At 48.6% G+C, this 16,119-nt stretch overlaps 1 protein-coding gene across 1 annotated transcript; it reads right to left on the bottom strand.

The window, feature by feature from the left end:
• Positions 1-4,190: 4,190 nt before the first annotated feature.
• On the bottom strand, positions 4,191-8,875 carry LOC149443518 (NACHT, LRR and PYD domains-containing protein 4-like). Its single transcript, XM_089655595.1, has 2 exons — positions 8,508-8,875; positions 4,191-4,504 (listed from the first exon to the last, which is right to left on the bottom strand). Exons 1-2 carry the CDS (start codon positions 8,774-8,776, stop codon positions 4,444-4,446), a joined length of 330 nt encoding a protein of 109 aa, XP_089511721.1. The 5' UTR covers positions 8,777-8,875; the 3' UTR covers positions 4,191-4,443.
• Between the last annotated feature and the right edge of the window lie 7,244 nt (positions 8,876-16,119).

Below are 16,119 nucleotides of genomic sequence, written 5' to 3'. Positions count from 1 at the left end.
ATCATCCTTATCCATTCTAGTGTTTATTCCTGCACCTCCTCTGCACTACCTGTCAGACATTACTTCAGGGTCGTGACACACTGTTGACATCACGCCTCCTGACCTTTTTTTACTGCACCCCTAGATCCAATAGGCTAGATCCAGCCCTGCGCTGGATTCTTCCCGCAGCACACTTTTCAGTGTAGATGAGTCCCTGCGGAGTCCTGTAAACAGCACCAACCAGTCTGACCGGAGTCAGCGCGGGAAATCTGCTGCATTTCTGCTGTAGTTTCACTTTCGCAGAGGCTGAGGTTCACACTAGCCAACATTCTAAAAAGTGACAAACGGCAGATTGCTTTTCAGGCATTCAGGAGGCAATCCTGCTGCCTCTTCAAAGCTGTTTTTTTTCTTTTTCTTTCTTTTTGCAGCATGGCAGTTTATAATGGGGCTTATGTGCTGCAACCACGAGCCAAGTGTGGTCCCATTGACGTGAATGGCTGACAACCCCAAATGTTGCATTCATTTTTCCACCCCCCCGATGCAAAGCATGTTAACAGCCTCCTCCGCCTGTATTTTACACTTCATATGGATGGCCAGGGGGCAGTAAAACTGCGGCTCGGCCGCATCTTTTTACTGCTGCTCCTCTATACTTGCACCTTGTGACTGGACAGTGGAAATATTCAGTGAAATTCAGATTTTGACACTGCTTGCATATTACACATGTATTTAAAGTATATGAACCCTCACCTTGTAAAATAACACATTCAGTTTAAAAGAAAAATGAAAGGCAAAACATTTGTGTGCATATATATAAAAAAAATGCTTTTTTCCTTTTTTTTTTTAAATATGTGATTATATACCCTCTCTGTTCATCTCGATAATGGGCTTGGAGAGCTAAGAGTGGAGAAACAGCAGTACACTGATCTTCCCAGTGAATGGTTGTGCAGGGAGGTGTGCCAGCACAAGTCTGATCATTGGAGGACAGGCAGGCTGTTCTCCCACAACTGACCGTGCTGAGATTGATGTGCTGTCATGCCTAGCTTGTCCATTCTGAAATAGGAGATCAGAGGGACTGGCAGGACCACCGGGGATTTCACACATAGGAAGCAATGCAGAGAGAACAGGAGACTTCCTCATACCAGGACATGGGGCAGGACTAGGACATGTGGGCGGTAACAATATACTTTTATTATTTAATAAAGATTACTGAGCTGCAATAATGTGTCATTTGTAGTCATCTGGAGTTCGGCTGTAATCCCATTCGCCAAGCCCCAGTGCCCCCTTAAATGGATTGGGTGGGGCCACACCGACTTCATAATCATGTGACCCCTGCGAGTGGCTGTCACGGTGGTCCATACCTCCTAACTGCCCTGTGTCCCCCATGCAGCTCTCGTTGTCCCTTATTTTGGACCGATGTGCCGGCCCCTATAATAAATGCAATATTTACCTACCAGAAGTGTTACCCTACACCAGTGCTCTCCAAACTGTGGCCCAGGGGCCGGATGTGGCCCTTTGCTTGCTTGGAGAAATATTTCATCCTCTGGCACCAACAATGGGGCATATCCCCCCTCCCCCCCACTGACGCCAACGAAGGGGCACAATTGCTACAAATGACACCAACAATGGGGCATATCCCCCCACACTGACGCCAACGAAGGGGCACAATTGCTACAAATGACACCAACAATGGGGCATATCCCCCCACACTGACGCCAACGAAGAGGCACAATTGCTACAAATGACACCAACAATGGGGCATATCCCCCCCACTGACACCAAGGAGGAGGTACAACTGCTACAAATGACACCAACAATGCAGCATATTTATCCCCCCCCACTGACACCAGCGAAGGGGCACCATTGCTACAGATGGCACCAACAATGGGGCATATCCCCCCCCCACTGACACTACCTAAGGGGCACAATTCCTACAGATGACACCAACAATGGGGCATATTATCACTCCCCCCTATTGACACCAACAAAGGGGCACAACTGCTACAAATGACACCAACAATGGGGTATATTTCTCCCCACACAGTGACCCCAACGAAGGGGCACAACTGCTACAAATGACACCAACAATGGGGCACAGTTCCTCCCATTGACGCCAACGATGGGGCACAATTCCCACCAGTGACACCATCAATGGGGTACGATCCTATCTACCCAGTGACACCAATAATGAGGCGAAATTCCTCTCACTGACACTGTAACTTTCACGTAAACCAATTAATTTACACGGAGTGGGATTTTTTGTAGGGAAGACACGGAGCAGAATACATTTTGGCCGAAATTCTATGAAGGAATTAGATTTTTTAAATTTTTTTTTACTGGACATTTGTAATAGCAAAAAGTCAAATAGTTTTTTTTCTCAAAATTGTCAGTCTTTTTTTGTTTACTGCGCAGGCAATCAAATACCACCAAAAGAAAGCATCCCCTACAGTCCAGCTTCCATCCCTTACACTCCACCGAAACTGCCTTACTCAAACTTTCCAACGACCTGCTAACCGCCAAAGCTAATGGCCATTATTCAGTGCTCCTACTCCTTGACCTCTCTGCGGTCTTCGACACTGTCGACCACCCCCTCCTCCTCAAACAACTACACTCCCTCGGCCTCAGAGATTCTGCTCTCTCCTGGCTCTCATCCTACCTGTCACAACGCTCCTTCAGCGTTACCTATAACGCTACCACCTCCCCCTCACTCCCCCTCTCTGTTGGGGTCCCTCAAGGCTCTGTCCTCGGGCCCCTTCTCTTCTCCATCTATACCTCCTCCCTTGGCCAACTCATACACTCTCACGGCTTCAACTACCACCTCTATGCCGACGACACACAAATCTATCTCTCAACCCCCCACCTCACCCCCTTGGTCTCGGCCCGAATCACACACCTACTGAGCGACATATCAGACTGGATGTCGCTCCACTTCCTTAAACTGAACCTCTCTAAAACCGAGTTTCTTGTCTTCCCCCCAGCCCGGACACCACCCCCCATTGACTTCTCCATCATGTCCAACAATGCCACCATCAAACCCGCCCCGCAGGCCAGAGTACTTGGTGTCATTCTGGACTCCAACCTATCCTTCCAGCCCCAAGTCCAATCTTTAACAAACTCGTGCAGACTCCACCTCCGCAACATCGCCAAAATCCGCACGTTCCTAACCCCAGAAACCACTAAACAGCTCATCCACTCCCTCATCATATCACGACTCGACTACTGCAACTCCCTCCTCACTGGCCTGCCTCGCCGCTGGCTATCCCCGCTTCAGTCCATCCTGAATACGGCTGCCAGACTCATTCACCTCACCAACCGTTCCATCTCCGCCACCCCCCTCTGCCAATCCCTCCACTGGCTTCCGATTGCGCAACGGATCAAATTCAAAATCCTAACACTCAGGTACAAAGCCGTCCACCATACTGCCCCAAACTGCATCACTGACCTAATATCCAAGTACCGCCCAGCACGCACACTCCGCTCCTCACAAGACCTCCTTCTCTCTAGTTCCCTGGTCTCCTCCTCCCATGCCCGCCTCCAGGACTTCTCCAGGGTGTCACCCATCCTCTGGAACTCCCTGCCTCAACCCATCAGATTATCACCTACTCTCCTCTCCTTTAGGCGCCCCCTGAAAACCCATCTCTTCAGGGAAGCCTACCCTACCCCCTGCTAACTTGACCGACCTCCTCCACTCTTCCTACCACTCCATCCCCCACAGCTATCTCCTCCTGTGCCACCATCCCCTCCCTCCTAGATTGTAAGCTCCAAGGAACAGGGCCCTCGATCCCCTCATGTTTTACATTGTATTGGTATTGTTCTGTCACATGTTTTGTCCCCCTTTGTAATGTACAGCGCTGAGCCAACTATTGGCGCTATATAAATACTGTATAATAATAATAATTTGTGGAAAAAAGGACGCAAATTTAATTTGGGTGCAGCGTTGCATGACCGCGCAATTGTCAGTTAAAGGAACGCAGAGCAGTATTGCAAAAATGGCCTGGTCCGGAAGGGGGGGGGGGGAGTTAAAGTAGAACCCCGCCTAGCTACATTGGTATGTCAAAAAACACACCTAACATCACCCCATTATCTCATTCAAATAAAGACAACTCTTTTTACGAATACAAAAAGAATTTCATGGCGACTTTAGATCTCCAGACACGCCCCATATATTAGATGGAAGGGCTGACACCTGCATTTGAACCCAAGAGACGATGATGTTAGTTTGGCGATTTCTTTATTGATTGGCGGGTCACCTGTCACAGCCATGAAATACAAAATTAGGACCCGTACAAAGCATTGCAATGACAGTCCATCCACATCGATAAAAGGCTCCGAGTGATCACCGGGGACAGGTAAGAGAATGATAAAAGCAAATACAGAGAGCAGAATTTGGAAGATGTGGATGACAGATTCCTCCATTGGATGTTCACAGCACCAGAACGTCGGGACACCAGAGAGGTGGTGGGGATTTCATGTCAATGTCCCTTCCGTCTCGTATTGTTCTCCAATCCCCTGAGGAGTGAGCTTGGATCTGCAAAAGTAAAGTCAGAAATTGACTATATAAAAAACAACTGATTCTCCTTGTTCCTACTAATACAGACATACATATTGCACTTAGATTGCGCCCTCAGGTGTCTCTATGTACTTAGATTGCACCCTCAGGTGTCTCTATGTACTTAGATTGCACCCTCATGTCAGGGGCGGACTGACAACTCATGGGGCCCCTGTGTCCTTGCCCACACTCAAACCACACCCAAAAAAGCCTAAGAAAGGTACCAGGCGCATCTCATGGGGCCCCCTACTGACCCTGGGCCCTCGGGCAGTGCCCTAGTGCTCAAATGGTCAGTCCGCCCCTGCCTCATGTGTCCCGTTGCACTTAGATTGCGCCCTCATGGGTCTCTTTGCACTTAGATTTTGCACTGTCCTGCGTGTTATTTACTCCTGACCCCTGCATTCCATGTATTGCACATCCCTGACCCCTGCACTCTTTGCATTGCACATCCCTGACCCGTGCATTCTATGCATTGCACATCCCTGACCCCTGCACTCTTTGCATTGAACATCCCTGACCCGTGCATTCTATGCATTGCACATCCCTGACCCCTGCACTCTTTGCATTGCACATCCCTGACCCCTGCATTCTATGCATTGCACATCCCTGACCCCTGCACTCTTTGCATTGAACATCCCTGACCCGTGCATTCTATGCATTGCACATCCCTGACCCGTGCATTCTATGCATTGCACATCCCTGACCCCTGCACTCTTTGCATTGCTTGTCCCTGACCCCTGTACTCTTTGCATTGCACATCCATGACCCCTGCATTCTATGCATTGCACATCCCTGACCCCTGCATTCTATGCATTGCACATCCCTGACCCCTGCACTCTTTGCATTGCTTGTCCCTGACCCCTATACTCTTTGCATTGCACATCCCTGACCCCTGCATTCTATGCGTTGCACATCCCTGACCCCTGCATTCTATGCGTTGCACATCCCTGACCCCTGCACTCTTTGCATTGCACATCCCTGACCCCTGCATTCCATGCGTTGCACATCCCTGACCCCTGCACTCTTTGCATTGCACATCCCTGACCCCTGCATTCTATGCGTTGCAGATACCTGACCCCTGCATTCTATGCATTGCACATCCCTGACCCCTGCACTCTATGCATTGCACATCCCTGACCCCTGCGTTCTATGCATTGCACATCCCTGACCCCTGCATTCAATGCATTGCACATCCCTGACCCCTGCATTCTATGCATTGTACATCCCTGACCCCTGCATTCCTTGCATTACACACACTGCAATGTGCATAACAAATCCATGACCCCTGCACTCTGTGGGTGACACCCTGGAGCCACTCACTGTCTGTGTGTCACTCCCCTGACTTTGCACTTTACACTCCTCATCATGTGTGGTACATGTACCTGAGCCCTGAATGTAATGCATCGCACACCCCTGTATTTTGTGTATTATGTAGTTTCTCCCTCTCTGCCTCTCTTCAGGGCACACAAACGCATATTCACATGGAAGCGTTTTATTATTTATAAATGCTATGTTCTTGGTACCAGGATTGCGGCATATGTGTGCCACGCATACAGCTAATGGGCTCAGGTTTGTTTTTTTTAACTCTGCTCCTTTAAGACCTTCCCCTGGTAACTGAATCCACCATTTACAGGGTTGCCATGTTGTTGTTCTCTTTACGGTGCCCAAAGGTCGTTTATAATGGCAACTCCCTGACTGTCCCAGGAAATGACGGTGATGGTTGTCAGCCCGCTCTCACCTTCTTGGTGCCATATAGGTGCCTCCAGTGAGGACTGACTGGATCTCTGGATACAGAATGGAATAAAGTTTTTGTTCATGGACTATAAACCAATGATTCTGTTATAAGATGAAAAGTTCATTTTTGGAAGTGTTCAAAAAAACCTTGGTATGAAAGTTGGTGCTATTGACACATTTTCTGTCTTGGTTCTTTATGTATGATTATGAAAATGACCTAGGGGAGTCACCTTCCTACTGCAACCCTTTGGCCCTTTGCTTGCCCTAATCTGGCCCTTTGGCCACTGACACCAATGACGGGGCACTATTCCTCCCACTAGAACCAATGATGGGGCACTATTCCTCCCACTAGAACCAATGATGGGGCACTATTCCTCCCACTGACACCAATGATGGGGCACTATTCCTCCCACTGATACCAATGATGGGGCACTATTCCTCCCACTGATACCAATGATGGGGCACTATTCCTCCCACTGATACCAATGATGGGGCACTATTCCCCCCACTGACACCAATGACGGGGCACTATTCCTCCCACTGACACCAATGATGGGGCACTATTCCTCCCACTGACACCAATGATGGGACACTATTCCTCCCACTGATACCAATGATGGGGCACTATTCCTCCCACTGACACCAATGATGGGGCACTATTCCTCCCACTGACACCAATGATGGGGCACTATTCCTCCCACTGACACCAATGATGGGACACTATTCCTCCCACTGATACCAATGATGGGGCACTATTCCTCCCACTGACACCAATGATGGGGCACTATTCCTCCCACTGACACCAATGATGGGGCACTATTCCTCCCACTGATACCAATGATGGGACACTATTCCTCCCACTGACACCAATGATGGGGCACTATTCCTCTCACTGACACCAATGATGGGGCACTATTCCTCCCACTGACACCAATGATGGGGCACTATTCCTCCCACTGACACCAATGATGGGGCACTATTCCTCCCACTGACACCAATGATGGGACACTATTCCTCCCACTGATACCAATGATGGGGCACTATTCCTCCCACTGATACCAATGATGGAGCACTATTCCTTCCACTGACACCAACGATGGGGCACTATTCCCTCCCACTGACACCAACGATGGGGCACTATTCCTCCCACTGACACCAATGATGGAGCACTATTCCTCCCACTGATACCAATGATGGTGCACTATTCCTCCACTGATACCAATGATGGGGCACTATTCCTCCCACTGATACCAATGATGGGACACTATTCCTCCCACTGACACCAATGATGGGACACTATTCCTCCCAGACACCAATGATGGGACACTATTCCTCCCACTGACACCAATGATGGGGCACTATTCCTCCCACTGACACCAAAGATGGAGCACTATTCCTCCCACTGACACCAATGATGGTGCACTATTCCTCCACTGATACCAATGATGGGGCACTATTCCTCCCACTGATACCAATGATGGGGCACTATTCCTCCCACTGATACCAATGATGGGACACTATTCCTCCCACTGACACCAATGATGGGACACTATTCCTCCCAGACACCAATGATGGGACACTATTCCTCCCACTGACACCAATGATGGGGCACTATTCCTCCCACTGACACCAAAGATGGAGCACTATTCCTCCCACTGACACCAATGATGGGGCACTATTCCTCCCACTGATGCCAATGATGGGGCACTATTCCTCCCACTGACACCAAAGATGGAGCACTATTCCTCCCTTCCCTCTGAGAAGGAACCCAAGACAACATAGGGACTATATAAAACTCTATACAGCTGTCACTATACTTCCATCCTTCACAAACTAAAAACACCTCCCAACTTTCTGAAATGATAAAGAAGGACATATGTTGGCTTACAGTATTATGCAAAGAACACGTCCCCGCCCCTGCCCCCGCCCCGATTACACGGGCCCCAAAGATTTACTAAGCAGAAACAGATTGATTAAACCACGCAAGTACTTTTCTGACCTCTATTTTTCTTTTATATCCGCTTTTCAAAAAAACACAGATTTATATAGAGGTTGGACTAGTCCAGCATAGCCCTTTTGTATAGAGATGTCCACATCAGACCAAAGAGAAGGCCAGCTGAGGCTGCAGGAGGGACAGAGGGATTCGGTCTGAAGAGTGACAGTCCCTCCAAATAAGTGACAGTTGGGAGGTGTGAAGGAAAGGCTCCTCATTTATACTGCTAAGCTCCTTTATTACAATCTGACTTACTTGAGTTTTTTCGCAAGATTTGTCTCGTCGATGGCCTCCAGCAGTTTCAGGGTTACATTTGGGGCTTCTTGCTGTGTGTAGCGCTTGATCAGAAGATCCGTAACATCGATGCGGTCAGCTCCCTCCAGCTCTGCAACCGGAATGTGTTTGTACGGCTTAAGGGTGTCCTCGTCGCTCAAATACGCTTTAAATTCTTTAAAGCTTTTTTCTGTCATTTCTTTAAGAATGGAGTAGATCACGTCCTTGCAGCTTTTCTTTGTAAGTGCCATTGCGAGTCGTCAGAAATGGAAGCGGGAAGGTTGCAGTGGTTATTGTTTCTCTTTCTATTTCCGTGTTCACCTTCTGCTTGGATCTCAGACAAGCCTTTAAAAGGAAACATATTTCCTGCTGTCGTTTTTCTGTAAACCGTCCCAAGGCTCGAGGGCTCCATCTACCAGTTGATTGGGGCCAATTTCTATTCTGCCATTTTTTTGGGGGGGAAGGTTGCAGTGGTTATCGTTTCTATTTCTATTTCCGTGTTCACCTTCTGCTTGGATCTCAGACAAGCCTCCTAAAAGTAAAAATATTTCCTGCTGTCGTTTTTCTGTAAACCGACCCAAGGCTCGAGGGTACCCTATTGTTGGTGTCAGTGGGAAGAATAGTGCCCCATCTTCAGTGTCACTGGAAGGAACAGTGCTCCATGGTTGGTACCAGTGAGAGGAATAGTGTACCATACTGGTGTCAGTGGGATAGTTAGTTCCCCATCTCTGGTGTAAGTGGGAGTAATAGTGCCCCATATTTGGTGTCAGTGGGAGGAATAGTGCCCCATCATTGGTGTCAGTGGGAGGAATAGTGCCCCATCATTGGTGTCAGTGGGAGGAATAGTGCCCCATCATTGGTATCAGTGGAGGAATAGTGTCCCATCATTGGTATCAGTGAGAGGAATAGTGCCCCATCATTGGTATCAGTGGGAGGAATAGTGCCCCATCATTGGTGTCAGTGGGAGGAATAGTGCCCCATCATTGGTATCAGTGGGAGGAATAGTGCCCCATCATTGGTATCAGTGGGAGGAATAGTGCCCCATCATTGGTATCAGTGGGAGGAATAGTGCCCCATCATTGGTGTCAATGGGAGGAATAGTGCCCCATCATTGGTGTCAGTGTGAGGAATAGTGCCCCATCATTGGTGTCAGTGGGAGGAATAGTGCCCCATCATTGGTGTCAGTGGGAGGAATAGTGCCCCATCATTGAGCACAGGTGTGTCAGGAAGGAGGAGTTTCTCCTGCTGTCAGGTGCTCCAGCTCCTGTGTGTGAAAGGGGAGTGTGGTGAAATTTTTCCCAGGTCTTCTGGCCCCTTTCTGGGGAAGCCATGGAGGTCAGTGGGGCTTCTCCTGCTGGGAGCTCGCAGCCATCCCCTGGGCTGACGGGTGACATGCCTGCCTCAGTACAAGCCGGGGCTGCTGATCTCTCTGCCCCGGGTGGAGATGAAGGCACGGAGTCCATTCGGGAGAGAGTGGTGGCCGGGATTACGTTCCTAAATAAGGAGAGAGACAAGCTCTACAAACTCAGAGCGGAGTTGAAGTGACTGAGAAAGCAGAGAGAGAACATGTATAGCCGGAACCGGGGATCCATGGATACTGAAGTCCAGCTGGCTAAAGTCCGGGTGGAACACCAGGAAACCATTGTGGCCATGATGGAAGGGAGAGATGGGCCTTTCAAGGAGAAGCTTTCTAATGTGAGAAGGTTTGCAAGGATGGCAAAAATGGAGGTGGAGGAGACCTCTAGTTCTGACCCCCTGTCCCCTCAGGGTGAGGTAAGCAGCCCTATTCCTTCTCAGGAGGCGTGCTGAGGGTGATCCAGTCAATGGAGTCTCCAATGCAGGGGAATTAGCTGGTGTTTGATGGTGAGGACATCCCTGATGACGTGCCTGATAAGATAAAGCCTATCAAGCCCCAAACTGTGGATAAGACTGTCTTTGTGCCATTTAAGGCAGCAACTAATGCTGACCATTTGCCCAGTGACACCCAGCCTGGTGATCCCATGTCCAGCAAGGCTTTGACTGATGGTGTCAGCAAAATGTGCATTTAAAAAAAAAGACATTTCTGCAGAGGGACTACAAGTGGCAGCAGAACCCATTAACCCTTCTTTGGCCAAATCCAAAGCTGCGTGCCCAGTCACTGCTGCTGAACAAGGCTCTATAGTGCAGCATCAGGTGACCCATGGGATTGAGGTGGAGACTGTGGCTACACCTGATGAAAGGGTTAATGTCTGTGTTAAGGACAATCCTTCCAGCTCAGATCAATCTGTGAATAGTAATGTGTAGACTAGCGCTCTATAAGTGTGGGGCCTTGGCCCTGATAAGCCTACCTTTGCTCAGGTGGTAATCTATGCTCCTCGTAATGCCATCAAGGCAGGGCTGCAGTTAAAGGGGAACTCCACTTCCAAGCAAGTTGTTCCCCCAAAATCTACCACTTTGAGTAGCCCAGGGTCGGGTCTAGGGTCTCTGGCCTCTGTCGGGGGTCCAAGGCGAAATGTCATCATAATTAAATGGGAAGGTGGTGCAGTCCCTCCCAGCAAGGCGAGTGGTGGTTGATTTGATCTTGGGGATGGGGTTCAGGGCAATTTACCTCTATGCCCTCATTCATGTAGCTGGGAGCCGGGAGTACACCATAAGCTTCACCAGGCCAGAGGGTCCTGACCTGTTTTGGGAACGGTATGAGGCTCAGTGCAGGTCAAGCCTGGAATGGGAAGGTCTGGCACCAGTTGCTGTCTCAGAGAGATCAACCGTGGAAAAAATAACCATCATCCTCAGTAATGAGAGTGTTCCTACTCAGGACCTAGAGGTCTGGTTGAGGCATTATGAAGAGGTTTTGACAAAACCGGATACAATTCGTGATCAACGTAACGTCTGGACTGGGGGTTGGTTGGTGCCAGTCAGGTTGGCCAGGGATGGGAGCGTTGTCCATTAGCTGCCCTCTTCTGCTTTTATAGGGAGGGACAGGAAGACTATTTTCTATCCTGGTCAGCCAAAACTGTGTCACCGGTGTGGAGGAAATGGGCACTTTAGCTCCTCCTGTTTAGCTTTGATATGCTCAATGTGTCTGGGTAAGGGTCATGTGGCCAAGGACTGCACTAAGATGAGGTGTAAACTGTGCTTATGCCTTGGCCACCCCTACAGCCAATATCCTGAGGCTTGGCACAATGTGAAGCAAGAGGTGATGGATGAACTGTTGAGGCTGGACAGGATGGAGAGTGAGGCCCCTGGTGTAACATCCTCCTCTCCGGTTACTGCAAGTATTCCTTCTGTTCCTGTCTCTGTGTCCCCCCAACCTACTGTACCTGTTCCCCTTGTATCAGAACCTTCCAAATCTGTGCCCCCTGAGTCAGTTATCCCCTGTGAGTCTTCTCCTCTCAAGTCTGACTTGAAGGAAGGCCCCCCCCCCCAACCAGGAGTGGTGGAGGATGGCAAAATTTGTGCTGCCATCTCTTCTGAAAAGAAGTTTTCTGTGAAGAATTCTAAAAAAAAAAAAGCAAGAGATGAGAGCATCTCTGAGTCTAACTGGCAGTACCGAGAGGGGAGAAGGAAGGTTGTGAGGCAGAAGAGGCGGGCGGTGGGGGACGGGAAGCTCCAGTGTCTGTCTCCAACCATTTTTCCAATTTAGATATTTCCTCATCAGGAACTTCTTCTGAATGTAGTTCAGAATTTGAATTGGAGTTTCAGGAAGCCTCAAGAAAGAGAGAGGCTTCCGGTGATGAGCAGCAGATGGGGAGCTAAGAAGCAATCCACCCAATAACCCAAATGGCGGTTCCCCCTCCGCTAAAACTGGTGACAAATGTCGCCAGCATTAAGTCGGTAAGCGCTCGTTCTATGGCCTTCTTTTTGTTCAGCCAATTAGATGCTAAAATTTTATTTTTGCAAGAGACTAGGCTCACGTCCTTGGCAGATATTCATATGGCCAAGAGAGAGTGGAGGTATGGTCCATCTTACTGGTTTCTTGCGGCTGAGCCTTACAGCGGTGAGGCGATGTTGTTTAAAACTGGCATGGTAACTGTCCGGCGGGTTATTGAGGTGGAGATTGGGAGATGTATGGTCTTAGACATCCTTGTGGGAGGGCAGGACCTGTGCCTAATTAATATTTATGGGGCGCACACAAAGTGGGACAGGAAATGCCTTTTTACAAGGATCGAGCCATTTCTCTTTACATCCCGGCAAGTGGTCTTTGGCAGTGATTTTTATACTGTGACCAGGCCCAAGGACAGGAAGGACTTCAAAGACAAGCTGGGATATGATAGCTTTTTTTTTTTAATAGTAATAGTATGGTTAGGGATGCTGGTCTTGTGGATGTGCACATTAAGAACATTCCAGACGACACAGGGTTCACCTTTCATTAAGGTAATAGCCAGAGTAGGATAGATAGGTTTTTTTTAAAGGAGACCTCTGCTTTCTCTCCCCCAGTGGTGCAGGCAGTAGAGTTCTCTAATCACTGTATGCTATTTGTGGTCTTGAAGGCTCTAGATTCCCCTCAGAGGGGCAAGGGCATCTGGAGATTGAATTCAACTCTCCTCAAGGAAGAACATATTAGACAATCCTTTTGAGGTATCCTTTCAGGCACAGGTGACCATCCTGGACTTTTGTAGCAGCAAGGCTGAGTGGTGGGAGCTGACCAAAAAGAGGATCGCTGGATTCTTCAGGGGCCTAGCCAATAGAATGTAGTTTGATAGACACATGACCTTCCAAAGGTTAAGGAGGAAGCTGGATATTCTTGTCTCGAGAGGAGGAGATCCTGGGGAAATCTCTGAGGTTAAACGCCTCCTCAGGAAGTGTCAATGTGACCGGCATGCCTCTTTGGTTCTGGAGAGGGACTATAGGAAGTACCACTCATCTGACCCTTACCAGAGCTGCAAACAAGGTGTAGCAGTTAAGACGGTCGTTGACCTTAAGGATAGTACAGGTTCCTTGACAAAGTCCAGGTCAGGGATCCTGAAGGTCGTGGGGTCCTTTTATGCTGAACTTCTTGGGAGGAAAGAGCTTGATCGAGGCAAGATGGAAAGCTTTTTGGACTCTACTCCAGGTCTAAATGGTGGACATGTTCCATTGATGAATTTGACAGAGGAGATCACAGTTGAAGAGGTGATGAGGGCAATTGAGTAGCTAGCCATCAAATAGTCAGTTGGACCGAATGGCTTGACGGCTGAGTTTTACAAAGCTTTTAAGTCTATTCTGGCCCCGCATTTAGTAGAGATTTTTAACAGCTGCCTCGCTGAGGGGACTCTTCCCCCTTCCATGAGGCACTCAGCTGTGATTCTCCTGTCAAAAGGTAAATATACTTTGATGATTGACAATTGGCACCCCATCAGCCTTCTCAATGTCGATAGATGCTGGCGAAGATACTTTCCTAGCGCGTCAGTAGCAGAGTCTTTGCTTTCTCGCCATCAGCACTGTTCGGTCCAGGGTAGGAGCACCTTTACAGGTATGTTTAGATCTTGGTTTAGGCCTTTTCTATGACTTTGGGAAGAAGGTGGCCAAGTGAAGAATCTCAGGGGTCATTGTGGTCAGCTTCCAGCCTGTGTCTCTCCATGCCTGAAGTTGCTGCGGCAGTGGCGATTGTTGGCTGAGGATCTCAGATCCGCTCTGAGGAATGTCCTTATGAGCTGGGTCTTGAGCGAAGTCTTTCATGACCCACTGGCCTTAAGGGATTGCCCAGGTGAAATTATGAGGGAAGGGTTAAGGCTGTTTAATTTGGATAGAGTCCCCCTTAAATTTAAGGATCTGGCCTGGCTGTTCTTCCACTGGAGGCTCTATGTTCGGGGCAATTTGAAATATCGCAGTGAGATGGATCATAGTTGTCCTCGGGAGGAGTGTGCAGGGGAGGAGGAGACTATGGACCATTTTCTGCTTTGTTACCCTTTTAACATAGAGGTATACAAACAGGTGGGGTGGGCCCTTGGTGCTCCTTTCCTCTCTAGGCTGGGTTATGCTGAGTGGGTGTACGGAGCATTCAACACTGGTAGGGTTTTTTGTTTTGATATGCTTTTATAGTTAGCCTAGTAGTCTGTTTATTTCACCTGTCAGGTCACCACTCGGTGTAAAATCCTTCCTGTTCAGGTGGTGGTGTGTGACATTTTACATGAGGTGGGGAAGATTCGGGTGCTTGAGAGAGACAAGTGGGGTCGGGGGGCTTGGTTGAAGGCGTGGAGGGGTTTCAAGCCTCCATGACTACCAGGAGTCTTTCCGGGGTGTGGCTGTGTCTCTTATCACCCTAGTTTTTTTTTTTTCTTTGATGTTCAATTTTTGAAAAATGGCTGCGTACATAGGTGATGGGTGGACATAGGTGATGGGTGGACATAGGTGATGTTTTTTACTTTTGTATAAAATTATGTTGCTTGATTCTTTTCAATAAAGATCAATAGTGCCCCATGTCAGTACGAAAATTGGTTCCCCATCTTTTTTGTCCATGGGAGGAATAGTGCCCCATGTCAGTGCGAGAATTGGTTCCCCATCTTTGGTATCAGTGGGAGGAATAGTACCCCATATTTGGTGTCAGTGCGAGAATTGGTTCCCAATCTTTTGTATCAGTAGGAGGAATAGTACCCCATATTTGGTGTCAGTGCGAGAATTGGTTCCCCATCTTTGGTATCAGTGGGAGGAATAGTACCCCATATTTGGTGTCAGTCCGAGAATTGGCTCCCCATCTTTGGTATCAGTGGGAGGAATAGTGGAAATGATGCACTAAGAGCCGGGTAAAGGTGAGCAAAAGGCCACATCTAGCCCACAGTCCTCAGGTTGGAGACCCCTGTGCTAAAAGATCTGCTCACTGCCTGCTGTCAATTACAAGACGAGAGAGGACCTGATGGGGAACTTGTATCTCGATTTCCCCTGTCAGGCTCCGCCCACTGCAGCCTCATTGGTTGTTAGGAGTCTGTCGGCTGTAAATTTGACAGCGTCCTTAACAACCAATGACAGGGAGGGAGTAGCAGCAGCGAATATGCGACTCTGCTACACTGTGTACAGAAACAGGCACTCTGCCTGTCTCTGTACGCCAATTTAGTTTACAAACTATTTTTATTTAGCATACAGAATTTTATAAAAGAGAATAAGAAGCTTTCAGGAGAAACAGTCAGTTCAATGTAAATATAACAGAACAGTGTAAGGATGCGATAAAGCATGTCATATATCACATAAAGTAAATAATATGAAATGGTTATCTGTACGCTAATTAAAGTGATTGTAAAGGTAGAAGGTTTGTTACCTTCATGTATTCTATGCATTAAGGTAAAAAACCTTCTCTGTGCAGCATCCCCCAGCCCCCCCAATACTCACCTAAGCCTCCTCTCGATCCAGCAATGTGCGCTGGAGTCTTGACTATCCCAGGACTCCCTCTCCTCATGGGCTGAAACAGCAGCAGGAGCCATTGGTTTTTGCTGTTGTCAATCACAGCCAGTGAGCCAATGAGAAGGGAGAGGAGCAGAGCCGAGCCGTGGCTCCGTGTGTGAATGGACACTGAGCCTTCTTCGGTGCCGCCATAGCAAGCTGCTTGCTTTGAGGGCACTCAACAATTAGGGAGGGGCCAGGAGCGCCGAAGTTGGACCTGAGAAGGAGGATCTGGGCTGCTCTGTGAAAATCCACACAGCAA

This window comes from Staurois parvus, unplaced genomic scaffold (assembly GCF_062004578.1).
Source record: "Staurois parvus isolate SC_StPar_1 unplaced genomic scaffold, SC_StPar_1.0 ptg000854l, whole genome shotgun sequence".
NCBI lineage: Eukaryota > Metazoa > Chordata > Amphibia > Anura > Ranidae > Staurois > Staurois parvus.
Note: the sequence above shows the minus strand (reverse complement) of the source record. Positions and strands in the feature narration are given on the sequence as shown.